The sequence below is a fragment of the Somniosus microcephalus genome, chromosome 4 (genome assembly GCF_052327205.1).
Source record: "Somniosus microcephalus isolate GS21.2 chromosome 4, FLI_Smic_1.0, whole genome shotgun sequence".
Taxonomy (NCBI): Eukaryota; Metazoa; Chordata; class Chondrichthyes; order Squaliformes; family Somniosidae; genus Somniosus; species Somniosus microcephalus.
The window spans coordinates 336,156,152-336,169,667 of record NC_140990.1 but is presented as its reverse complement, the minus strand read 5'-3'; the positions used below and the strand labels follow the sequence as shown (position 1 = coordinate 336,169,667).

The following is a 13,516-nucleotide window of genomic DNA, read 5'->3' as shown; positions in this document are numbered from 1 at the left end:
ACTGTAAGTGGGGGCAGGGGCCCGCCGTACGCCATCGTGACACTCTCTAGGTGGCACTGGAAATCCAGTCCCAGTAGCACAGCGGCGCAGAGCTGTGGCAGGACAAGGAGTTTAAAGTCTTTGTACTCTGTGCCCATTACTGTCAGGGTCGCTACACAGTAGCCGCCGACGTCCGCCGTATGGGACTTGGAGGCCATAGAGACCCGGTGGCGCGTGGGCATGACTGATAGGGAGTAGCGTCGCACCGTGTTGGGGTGGATAAAGCTCTCCGTGCTCCTGCAGTCAAATAGGCAGTTTGTTGCGTGACCGTTTACCTTGATGTCCATCGTGGACCTGGCCAGTTGGTGATGCCTGGATTGGTCCAGGATGATGGAGGCCATCGTTGAGGTCGGTGGGTCGCTGTTGTACTCGCGCGAGGCAGTGGGGGAGTCAGGGGCCTGGTCCCAAAGTGACGTCCAAGATGGCGGCCCGCACCGCTCACACGCGGCTGGTGGTGTCCAAGATGGCGACCTGCACGGCTCACACGCGGCGCTGCTGGAGTTGGTCGGTTTCGCCCTGCACACTTTGGCATAGTGCCCCTTCTTTCCGCATTTGGAGCAGATCGCGTCCTTCGCCGGGCAGTGTTGTCTGGGGTGCTTGGCCTGGCCACAGAAATAGCACTTTGAGCCTCTGGACATCGCAGCTGTAGTTGGGCTGCAGGTGGGCCGTGGCGGTGGTGGCGTGGCGCAGGCCTGTGGCCTTACCGTGTCCCAAGATGGCGGCCCCCGCGACATCCACGGGGCAGGGAGGGCCGTATGGTCGGGGGGGTAGGCATCCATGTTTCGGAGGGCCACGTCCAGCGAGTTAGCAAAGGCCACAGCCTTCTGCAGGTTGAGCCCACTTTGCTCTAGCAGTCTCTGTCGAGTGTAGCTGGACCTGATGCCGGCGACGTAGGCGTCTCTGATTAGGTCATCAGTATTTTCTGCGGCCGTCACCGATTTGCACTTGCACTCCCGGCCGAGGACTCTCAGTGCCCGTAGGTATTCGTCACCCGATTCCCCGGGTCGCTGTTTGCGGGTAGCCAGGAGGTGTCTAGCGTAGACCTCGTTGACTGGCTTAGTATATTCTTTTAGTATCGTGTAGCGGCCGTGTAGGATACAGCGTCTCGGATAATCGAATATACTTGGTGGCTCACCCGTGAGTTCAGTACTAGCAGTTTGTTGGCTTCGGTCCTGACGGTAGTGCTGGAGGCCTGCAGGAATGCTTCGAAGCAGCTCAGCCAGTGCTCGAAGTTATTTGATGCATCTGCCGTTTGAGGGTCCAGTTCCAGGCATTCCGGTTTCAGGATTTGCTCCATTTCAAAACCTTTTGTTAATAAAATTGATGCGCCATCAATAACTCCAGAAGACTAAGAGTTAAACTTATAACAAGTAGGCTTTTATTAACAAAAGAATACGAGCATGCCTCTGCTGGTAGACCGATCTTTAAAGCCAGGGGGACTAGAGGTCAATCACCTTTATACCTGGGCTTAGGGGTGGAGCCAGCTGAGGCATGCCCAGACATGTTCTGTACAGGCAGATTAGTGGTTTACCACACAGACAGAAAGCAAAGAGTTGGAATAAACGGGTCTTTTTCCGAGTGGCAGGCAGTGACTAGTGGGGTACTGCAGGGATCGGTCCTAGGACCCCAGCTATTCACAATATATATTAATGATCTAGACGAGGGGACTAGATGTAATATCTCCAAATTTGCAGACGACACAAAGCTGGGTGGGCGTGTGTGCTGTGAGGAGGATGCAGAGAAACTCCAGTATGATTTGGACAGGTTGGGTGATTGGGCAGATGCATGGCAGATGCAATATAACGTGGATAAATGTGAGGTTATCCACTTTGGTGGCAAAAACTGGAAGGCAGATTATTATCTGAATGGCAGTAGATTTGGAGAAGGGGAAGTGCAACGAGACTTGGGTGTCCTTGTGCACCAGTCGCTGAAGGTAAGCGTGCAGGTGCAGCAGGAGGTTAAGAAGGCAAATGGTATGTTGGCCTTCGTTGCGAGAGGGTTTGAGTACAGGAACAAGGATGTCTTGCTGCAGTTGTACAGGGCCTTGGTGAGACCACAGCTTGAGTATTATGTGCAGTTTTGGTCACCTTATCTGAGGAAGGATGTTCTTGCCATGGAAGGAGTTCAGCGAAGATTCACCAGGCTGATATCTGGGATGGCAGGAATGACTTATGAGGAGAGATTGGGTCAATTGGGCTTATACTTGCTGGAGTTTAGAAGAATGAGAGGGAATTTCATTGAAACTTATAAAATTCTGACAGGACTGGACAGACTAGATACAGGAAGGATGTTCCTGATGGTCGGGGAGTCCAGAACCAGGGGTCACAGTCTAAAGGATAAGGGGCAAGCCATTTAGGACAGAAATGAGGGGGAATTTCTTCACCCAGAGAGTGGTGAACCTGTGGAATTCTCTACCACAGAATGCTGTGGAGGCCAATACATTAAATATATTCAAGAATGAGTTGGATATATTTCTTAATGCTAAAGGGATCAAGGGGCATTGTGAGATAGCAGGGACAGGGTACTGAATTTGGATGATCAGCCATGATCTCATTAAATGGCGGAGCAGGCTCGAGGGGCCGAATGGCCTACTCCTGCTCCTATCTTCTGTGTTTCTATGTGTTGAAGAACCGTAGCTTTCTATGTAGTTTGGGTCAAAGATATTATCCAGTTTAGGCAACTACTAGTTTTATTTGGTAACCAAACATTGGATAGGTTTGTCACCAAACAATAAAAGGCCAGTTGGACAGTAGTCATTTTTAATGCAGTGTTATAAGAACATAACATAAGAAATAGGAGCAGGAGTAGGCCAATCGGCCCCTCGAGCCTGCTCCGCCATTCAATAAGATCATGGCTGATCTGATCCTAACCGCCAATCTACTATCACAGAACCATCTCCTGAATCTAACAGAATTAGACACACGAAATAGGAGCAGGATCAGGCTACACGGCCCCTGGGCCCGCTCCGCTACCCACAGGGCCATGACCGATCCGAACCTAGACTCATGTCCAAATTCCTGCCCGCTCCCCGTAACCCTTAATTCCCTTTACTTCTAGGAAACTGTCTATTTCTGTTTTAAATTTATGTAATGATGCAGCTTCTACAACTTTTTGGGGCAGCATATTCCATGGACCTACCACCCTCTGAGTGAAGCAGTTCCTCCTCATCTCAGTTTTGGAAGAGCAGCCCCTTATTCTAAGACTATGCCCCCTAGTTCTAGTTTCCCCCATCATCGGGAACATCCTCCCCGCATCCACCCGATCCAACCCCTTCACAATCTTATGTTTCAATAAGATCACCTCTCATTCTTCTGAACTCCAATGAGTAGAGTCCCAATCTACTCAACCTCTCCTCATATGTCCATCCCATCATTCCCGGGATTAACCGAGTGAACCTTCTTTGTACTGACTCGAGAGCAAGTATGTCTTTTCTTAAGTATGGACACCAAAACTGTATGCAGTATTCCAGGTGCGGTCTCACCAATACCTTGTACAACTGAAGCAATACCTCCCTATTTTTATATTCTATCCCCCTAGCAATGAAAGCCAACATTCCATTGGCCTTCTTAATCACTTGCTGTACCTGCATACTAACCTTTTGAGTTTCGTGCACCAGGACCCCCAGATCCCTTTGTACTTCAGTACTTTCCAGTTTCTTGCCATTAAGATAATAACTTGCTCTACGATTTTTCCTGCCAAAGTGCATAACCTCACACTTTCCAGTATTGTATTCCATCTGCCAAATCTCTGCCCACTTACTTAGCCTGTCTATGTCCCCTTGCAGGTTTTTTATGTCCTCCTCACTCACTACTTTTCCTCCCATCTTAGTATCATCTGCAAACTTTGATATGTTACACTCGGTCCCCTCCTCCAAATCGTTAATATAGATTGTAAAGAGTTGGGGACCCAGCACTGACCCCTGCGGAACACCACTAGTTACTGATTGCCAGTCTGAGAATGAACCATTTATCCCAACTCTCTGCCTTCTGTTAGATAGCCAATCGTCTATCCATGCCAGAATATTACCCCCAATCCTGTGATTTTTTATCTTAAGCAATAATCTTTTGTGTGGCACCTTGTCAAATGCCTTTTGGAAGTCCAAATACACTACGTCCACTGGTTCCCCTTTATCCACCCTATATGTTACTTCCTCAAAGAACTCCAGCAAATTTGTCAAACATGACTTCCCCTTCATAAAACCATGCTGACTTTGTCCTAATAAATTATGATTATCCAAATGTCCTGTTACTGTCTCCTTAATAATGGACTCCAAAATTTTACCTACCACAGATGTTAGGCTAACCGGTCTATAGTTTCCAGCCTTCTGTCTACTGCCCTTTTTAAATAAGGGTGTTACATTAGCAGTTTTCCAGTCTGCCGGGACCTTTGCTGACTCCAGGGAGTTATGGAAAATTATTACCAATGCATCCACAATCTCTACCGCCACTTCCCTCAAGACCCTAGGATGTAAGCCATCAGGTCCAGGTTGTTGGCCATGAACCACCAGGCAAATTAAAAACTCATTGTTCATGTATTATGGTCGTGCCTCTGCCTATACGCAAGTGTACCTTTGGACTCTTACCTGCGAAATGCAGACTAGAAGTAGTGACTTTCTTTTACAAAGCATTACTGTCTGCTCACCTGTCTGGAGTGAGAATGCACTATGCTGGGCTTAGACAGTCAATGTTTCCAAACTCTCTTGGAGGCTGAAGGGATGTAACCTGTCACCCCTGATCCTCTCTAACTTTTACCGCTGCACAATAGAGAGCATCCTGACGAACTGTATCACAGTATGGTATGGCAGCTGTAGCTACTATGACCGGAAAGCCTTGCAGCGGGTAGTCAAAACTGCCCAACGCATTACCGGCACCCGGCTACCGACCATAGAGCACATATACCAGAAACGCTGTTTACGGAGGTCACGGACCATCATCAAAGACCCGACCCTACCCACCTCAGCCACAGTCTGTTCGCCCTCCTGCCATCTGGGATACGCTACAGATGCATTCGCACCCGAACGACCAGATTTAGGAACAGCTTCTTTCCCAGGGCTGTCATCCTACTGAACTCCACAAATAAACTCTAAAGCCTGCACATCTGCCAATGCACTTTATTATGGTTATGTTAATGTATTACAAGCCAAATGAATGTTGAATGTTTAAATGCCTTAATCTAAATGTACACTCTCGGGAGCCGCAAGCCTACATTTCGTTGTACTGCACTTGTGCACTAACAATGACAATAAAGTTGATTATTATTATTAATTTATTTGTGTGCTGAACAGTGGATGAGGGGGGAAAAAGTTACTTTACTTGCCTTCAGTACTTCCCTTGAATGTAACAGCAACTTACATTTACATAGAGCTCTTAACATTTAAAAAAATGTGCAGACCAATGAAGGAGGTTAAGGGAGGCAGCCGAAGGTGCTCTTAGAGTTGGGTTTTAAGGAGGCTTTTGAAGGTGGAGAAAGATGTAGCAAGCAATGGGGTTTAGGGAAGGAACTGTGAGGACAAGATGGTTAAAGGCTCTGCCACCAATGGGAGAGTGGAAGGTGCAGTGAAAAGCACAGTAGACCACCTGAAGGAGATTGCAAGAGGTAGCGAGGAGCAAGGCCACGAAACGTCGTTCATGCTTCGCATACAAATCTTGCCCCCTTCTACCCCTCAGGCTTTCTGTGAGCCAGAATTTTTAGAGCTTTATTGTATGTGTAAATTACCGTTGTTGTACCAACTTAGTCTCTTCTGTTGCCAATTTCATCAAAAGGAGGGTGAAGTAATCCAAAACAAGGATAGTCTTGTGTGCAGCATGAGACTGGGGAGGCAGGGGGAACTTGCATGGATTACTACAAAATCAATCTTAAAGGGACATTATTTTCCACATTTGGATGACAACCTGTTCATTTTATAAGTGGCGAACAAGATATATTTGAAGAATGAGGAACATCTTGCTGAGAAGTAACCCTACAGTTTGCTCGAGCTTGACAATCCTGTTCTCAAATGTAGAAGGATTGGTTTCAAGTTACTTGTCACAATTTATCCGGGACATTACTTGTTTACCTTGTTACATCGTTCAGCTATGGTAGATGCATACATGTAGATTTGCAGTGGTGTGATCAACTATGTATTGTCTTCTGATGATACATAAGTCGAGTCAAGTGTACCTTGTAACAGTATCGGTAACATTTCCAGAATAAATTATTTTTTGGCATCAAAGGCGGAATTTCTGTAGTACTCAAAAGGCTTGAAAATGCTCCAGAAAATTTCTTGAGGGAGGGAACCTGATCTTCAGTAGATAAAGATCCCTGTGCTGTGGTGGAGCAATATATTGAGTACCATGCCGATCTGACCATGGTCTGGCCTGCTTGTTTTATTAGCGGACTCTCAATCGCAGATACTCTCTTTTTCAGTCATTGGATGGTTCATGGATAATGAGTTTGTGCGGAAGGCAGGAAAGACTGCATTTTAACAATGGATCCAGTGTATCAAATAATTGCCAAAATGATTTTTTTTTTTTTTTTTTTAAGTTCAACATTGCTTAAAGTATGTTTAAAAGAAAGACTTGTATTTGTATAACACCTTGTCTCAAAGTGTTTTACGTGCAATAAATTGCAAATTATAATTATCATGTAGGCAAACATGGCAGCCATTTGTATCCAGCTAAATCCCACATATAGTGATGAGCTATGTGAGCAGTAAGGCAGATTATTATTTGAATGGCAATAGATTGGGAGAAGGGGAAGTGCAGAGAGACCTGGGTGTTCTTGTGCACCAGTCGCTGAAGGTAAGTATGCAGGTGCAGCAGGCGGTTAAGAAGGCAAATGGTATGTTGGCCTTCGTAGCAAGAGGGTTCGAATACAGGAACAAGGATGTCTTGCTACAGTTGTACAGGGCCTTGGTGAGACTGCACCTTGAGTATTGTGTGCAGTTTTGGTCACCTTACCTGAGGAAGGACGTTCTTGCCATGGAGGGAGTGTGGTAAACCACTGTTATCGTTCACAACCGTTCACTATTGTTACACTGTTGTTATCACTGTTTACACTGTTGTTATCACTACACAAGGTTACCTCTTGCCACGCACGCTGTTATACCTGGGCTGACCTCAGCTGACTCCGCCCATGGCTCCGCCTGCTTGCCCAGGTATAAAGGTGATCGCTTGGCCAGTATTCTTCCTTGCTGGAACCGATCACCCACGAGGGTGGGCTTTGTTATTTAGCCAATAAAAACCTATAGTTACTATCTTAACTCGTCGCTTTTCATGGAATGAATTGATAGGTATATCAGGGAGTGCAGCGAAGATTCACCAGGCTGATACCTGGGATGGCAGGAATGACGTATGAGGAGAGATTGTGTCGATTGGCCTTATACTCACTGGAGTTTAGAAGATTGAGAGGGGATCTCATCGAAACCTATAAAATTCTGCCAGGCCTGGACAGACTAGATGCAGGAAGGATGTTTTTGATGGCCGGGGAGTCCAGAACCAGGGGTCTAAGGATAAGGGGTAAGCCAGTTAGGACTGAAATGAGGAGGAATTTCTTCACCCAGAGAGTGGTGAACCTGTGGAATTCTCTGCCACAGAGGGCGGTGGAGGCCAGTTCATTAAATATATTCAAGAAAGAGTTGGATATATTTCTTAAGGCTAAAGGGATCAAGGGATATGGGGAGAAGGCAGGGACAGGGTACTGAATTTGGATGATCAGCCATGATCTCATTAAATGGCGGAGCAGGCTCGAAGGGCCGAATGGCCTACTCCTGCTCCTATCTTCTATGTTTCTATATTAAATGCTTAATTCTTCAAGTAAGTAATTGCATGCATTGATTTCTTTTTTTTTAAATCTTAATACAGTGTAGTTGATATCTGACTTTATGCATCTTTTGCAGATGAAATTATTAAATTTGTACATAAAAAGAGCCCAGACGACAAACAGCAACAGTAGCTCATCGTCAGACGTGTCGAGTCACAGCTAACGGACAGCGGCCATGTTTCTTTAGATGGATGAAGCCGTGCCTCTTCAGAGACCTTTCTGCTCAAATTTTGAAATCCACGTGCCCTTGGAGTGAAAAATTGCTGCACATCAGTGTTTGTTCTTAAGTAATATATGCAGTTGCTTAGCTTTAATCTTACAGCTGTTACTTAATCATAATGTGATGCCTGTTTAACATGTGACCTATGAATAGAGGAGGGCCTGTAGTGAGTCTTTGACAGTCCAGTGGTGACGTCAAGTGATGCAGCACCGATTCTAGGTTAGACTTTTGTCATCTTTAAACCTGAAGTATGTGACGTACATACTTAATATCAGAGTATTATTCCTCAAGATGTTGTAATTTTAAGTATTATGTATAAACAAATTGCTGTTATTAAATTTCAATAGAAATGACATTGCCATAACTATATCTTAGCAACTACTTGTTTCGACCTATCAAGTTAGTTGCTAAGCCAAATGATGTCTCACTGGACTGGACTTTTACTACTGCAGAAGACTAAAGCAAATTTTTACAAGTTTTGCCAGTATTCACACTTTGATTTTTCAATTGCATTGTGATATATGTGCCATCTATCAATTGGAGACAAAATCGAAGATGGCAACACTAAAAAGGCATGATCCGGCTTTTTGGGAACCTGTAGCACTGCAGTTTGGTAGAAGATTCAGAAGCTGTTGTGTTATAGACCTCAGTGGTTTTTTTAAGCTATTGTATTTTCTTCTCTCTCTTTCCTTCCCCATCCCTGGACATTACTCTTCTTCTAGTTGGAAGTGCAGGCGAAAGTGTGTTGTATATCTCTGCCAGGTCTTTTGTTCTGCCATTGAAATGGGTGTCCCTATCCTTGCCTTAGCAAGAGCTGAGAAAACTCATCCAAATAGTGCAGCTGAGGTAAATATCAGCTGAGAGTGAGATCTGAACTTGCAGTTCTCTGTTTGGGAGTCCTACTGTCATTGGACCTATCGAAACATCCATTTATCTCCAATAACAATAGATTGTCTGTGATGGGACCTACAAACAGCCGTAATTCTATTTTTAAATGTGAATTAAGATCTAATGTATAATTTAGCAGGTCTATGTTACCATTCCTCTGAATGTATTAGGAGTGAAGTGGGAAGAAAAGCTGAAATGATCGTGCCAAGTTAGACATTGCAATTCAGGTTGACATTCCAAGTTTGGCTGCCTAAATTATGATCCACAGAAGATGATGTTTTGTCACATCATGATTTTACATTCTGCTATGGTGGAGTATGATCTGTATAAATCGCAAGTCAGCAATTATTCTTATCCTCCACATATTATGAATATGTAAGCTGTGCAGTAGGAACACTTATCCACTTAAAGACTTGAGTAACAATGGTCTTTCCCTATCTGCATCCCTTTGGTGACCATCTTTGGTTTTGATTGTCCCATCTTAACCAACAATTTCTTTGCACTGATGTCATTTGTATTTTTTTCAGCTCCATATCTATTTTTTGGGCTGTTGCCGCAAAATATTTCTTCTTTAGTTGTATCACAAATTGTCTTTTTTTCACCCTGGCATTGTTTATGCCAGTTCTGAATTTAAGATTCTGAAGCAGTTACAGGAAACTGCTCTTTCCTACTGTTCAGACTTGGATAGTGTCTTCCTTGCTTTCATAATTTAGCAGCTTCTGAATTCTGGCAAATTTCAAGGAAGGATGGAAAACAAAAGACTTCAATGGCTTAGGCTGAAATTCTCAGACAGAATCCCAAAAGCACAAGTTGTGCAAGAGAGACTGAACTGATCAAAGGGCATCATCATCTCCTCAAGGTCAGTCTTCTCTCAGCAACAAAAGGGGCAGAAAGCATTGGGAGGAATCGGAGCGGCCAAGAAATCTCCTTCCTCAGGGACCAAGCCTGTTGCCTCACTGTTTTCCAGTTTGGCACTGGGTAAACGCTCTTCCTCTAAAAAGCCCGGAGCAAGGCACTGTCCATGATGCTGCGGCTACCCCTGGACTATACTCTGTGCTGGTGTCCTTTCTTGTTTTAGCCTGATTAAAGGTCATAGAAAATTTCCCAGCTCTTGTGTGCTGTGCAAATAAATTCCTAGGTATTCCTGTCCCCAAGTAGCATTTAACCCATTGGTTAGTTTACTTTTAAATTGCTACCACTTAGGATGGGCCAACATTAAGCTGTTGGTCCTATGGGATATATAGAAAATAGTCAGTCATCATAGGAATAATATTGACCAAAATACTTCTGACTTGAACTCACTACTAAGGAAATAATGCAGCTTGGTAGTAGAGCTGTACTCAAATCTGGATCCCGAGTGTGTGAGTCCTAACTCCATAAATTGTCTTTAGTGGAGTAATCATTACCCTCCACATTGTTACCCTCCTCCATTCCTTGTGTCCCAACATCTCAGGCATGTCTGAAGTTTTGATGTGGACTTTTCCTTAGGATTTTTTGGTATGGATGTTGTACTTAAATGTGCAATCCAATTTTTTGAACATTTTTAAGTTGTCTTGAGTTTTTTTTATTGAGTTATTAAAATTCTGTTGGCATTTGTTTTAGTTGAAATTCCAGCTCCCTCCAATCCCAAGAAATAATTTCTTAAACCTTTTACCACTTTGTAGCACATTGAGTTTTTGTTCCCTCTCCTCAAGTGGAGCCCATGGGGATCTCATCTTAACTCTTCGTGCTTTGTCTAGGCAAAAGAACTAAAGTTGGTCACCTGGGGGAGCTGCTGTAGGACACGAGAAAGGTTATATGCGTTTGTCCAAATGTTCTGAATGGAATAGTTGTCCTGATGATTTTCCTTGATATATTTTACTCTATAGTATGTAGAGGATAATTTTGATTTTTAAAAAATCTTGATGACTCAACTTACAGGTGGGTGATCCAGATATTCCCATTTGCCGTTCATATGTTTGATGTGGCGAAAGTATTAGCGGCATTAGCTAAAGAACACGCAACAGCAAAAACTCAACTATGTAAACTTAGTCTTTATATATTTTATTTCCCCATTAGATTTGACCAAAGTCATGTCATCATAAATTGACTGGTTCATCCTCCTGGAGTATTGACATTGTTGGCAAACTGTTGGATATTTTTATGTAAAGTGTTCATCATGATTCTTTTCATTTCTTTAGTACTGTATTTTATGTTTCTGTATCCACTACAAGATTGAAATAATCCAAACGTTTTTAGTTCTTTTTCAGTTGCTTTTCTTGAAATTAAAGACCTGGCTGTACTGTAATACACAACAAATTGCTTCATATTTTCAGTTTTTCTTTTATAAAACAGTAGCTTGAATTTTGAGTCTGTCTCCTTTTCACCTTTAGTTGAGCTTAGAACTACAGCTGACATCTTATCCGATTTCAAAAGACATAAAAAGAGCACACTAAATGTGTAGCTGGAGAGAAAATGTTTCCATCATCCAGTTCTCGACTTCATAACTTTTATGTCTTCAAATTGTGGAGTTTTGTATTTTTTACAACGCAATTAATTTTTCAGAACTACTTTTGTCTAATTGTAAGGTAAGTATACAAAATGGAGAATAAAACATTGGGAATGTAACTAAACTCTGGTATCAAATGCACATTTATTGTTTCTGTATTTAGGTGATTTTTTTTTCTTTTTTAAACTTCATGCCTGCATTATTGGGACCAAAAACCCAATTGGAGCAGAAGTAATTTTGCTATGCTCCAGCATCTTTTTATTTGCAAGTGTGGACAGCTGTACATTTAATGAATCATGTTTTTAAAATGTGATTTTAAAGAAGACAAAAATTGCCCATTCACGTGATGACTGACAATGCTCAACACTGGCAAACTCTGATTTTGAAAATAAAATACCATTTATAGCCCGTAGATTTGTCAAATGTAACTTAGAATGGCAGCCATTTTCAGTACCTGTTTGTTGAATATGGTTTGGCATCTTAACTTTGAAAATACTTAGAATCTCTGTTTCAGATATAGACATCAGTGCAATGTTCATAATGCCATTCTAAGCTGTATATACTGTGATTTTAAAGGTTAATTATTAAGTAACCTGAAACTAACTGTATGCTTTAAGGACATTTGGTTGGTGCATGCTTGGTTCTTCCCCCTCTTTTTTCCCTGCCACCGCTTACCCCCCCTCACATTTCCCTCCGACCCAATCCCCTGGATTCGTTGGGCTGGAAATGACTGGTGACAATAATGGGCCTTCTTTTATTCCCTCAAAGTTTTGTTTGTACTGTAGGTAGGTAAAAGATCAGATGTGTGATTTCTTTTTTATTTGTACTCCTTTCTGTAAAGAGAAAAAGATTGCTGCTGTTGTAATATTTTGAACTATTGGATGTAAAGGAAGTAACCCCAACTCATTTTCAAAATGGTTGGTTTCCTGAAATACTACAACCTAATCTGCCATGTCTGTTAAGAACGAGAAGGCCTCTCTCTTGCTAGAACAGACTGAAATTTCACACCTCAGCAGTCAGCCTGCATGTCGCAGCAGTGTCGCCTTTGCCTTCCATCCATCGGCTGCATGAATGGTCTAGGCATGGACGACCGAAATTATACAATCCTAATGTTTTTACTTGTTTAGTCCTATGGTAGTGTTCTGTTTTGAGGCATGTGGCTTTTTTAAAGGTACACTATGTGTGCTCGCCTTGAATTTAAACTAACTGCAGAAACAAAACTGATGTCAAGGATTTTTTTGTCATCTGTTTTATGATAGCATACTAACAGCTTAGAGACTGTGGATAAGTAACATACATTACTGTCACAAGAATGCCCTTCCCTTGATATATAATCAAGCTTACTGTTTAATGAGGGATGGAAGCCAAATTTTATAGACTATACCAGAACTTTGCTAAACTAGGTTAAAATGAAAACGTCGGAGACACATCAACCATCAGAATGGTTCCTAGCAGAGTGTTCACTGCGCATGTACCTTTTTTTGCTTCGTCATGTAATATCCATATCGGTATTTATATTATTTGTTTCATCTGTGTGTATTATGGCAACTGTACAGATAACTACATGGATTTTGTTAACTTTCACCTGTTGATAGAATTTGCTAAAAAAAAAAGCTTAAGTTTGCTGTAGAATAAAACCCTACATGAAGTTTGACATCTGTTGAGCCTTTTTATTTGTTCATGAAAAATGCACCTTGAAATCGATATTTCGTTTAGGCACTTGTACAGGGAATAAAGAATAAAGATTAAAAGGAGATTTTGAAGAACTCAATTTCTTTGAGGAATACCTCGACCTTGGTTGCTGTTGTAGGGAACAGTTTTTTTTTTCAGAATCCTACCAAACGAGGTTTTAGTGAAGTACACTTGTTGGCTTCAGACCACACTGTGAAATGAAGATCATGAGATGAAAGCAAATACTGCATGATCTACCAGAAATCTGAGTGCTAGGTTTCTTCACCTTTTAGCATGGGCTGACACCAAAGTTGTTCAAACAGAAAGTGTAACTGAGTTCATCACATCAACTTTAAGGATCTTTAATGGAACGGTTCTTTCATTCTCTGGAAAATGTTAATATTTCACTG

The 13,516-nt window shown here is 42.6% G+C and overlaps 1 protein-coding gene across 15 annotated transcripts in view; it reads left to right on the top strand.

The window, feature by feature from the left end:
- The window catches only part of clasp1a (cytoplasmic linker associated protein 1a), a 362,676-nt gene extending 349,587 nt beyond the window's left edge, over positions 1–13,089 (top strand). For all 15 annotated transcript variants that reach the window (XM_085986887.1, XM_085986895.1, XM_085986890.1 and 12 more), the window contains one exon: positions 7,916–13,089. In XM_085986887.1, the coding sequence (XP_085843013.1) occupies positions 7,916–8,002 (87 nt within the window). In that variant the 3' untranslated portion in view covers positions 8,003–13,089. The remainder of the gene's footprint in view (positions 1–7,915) is intronic.
- Positions 13,090–13,516: the final 427 nt, after the last annotated feature.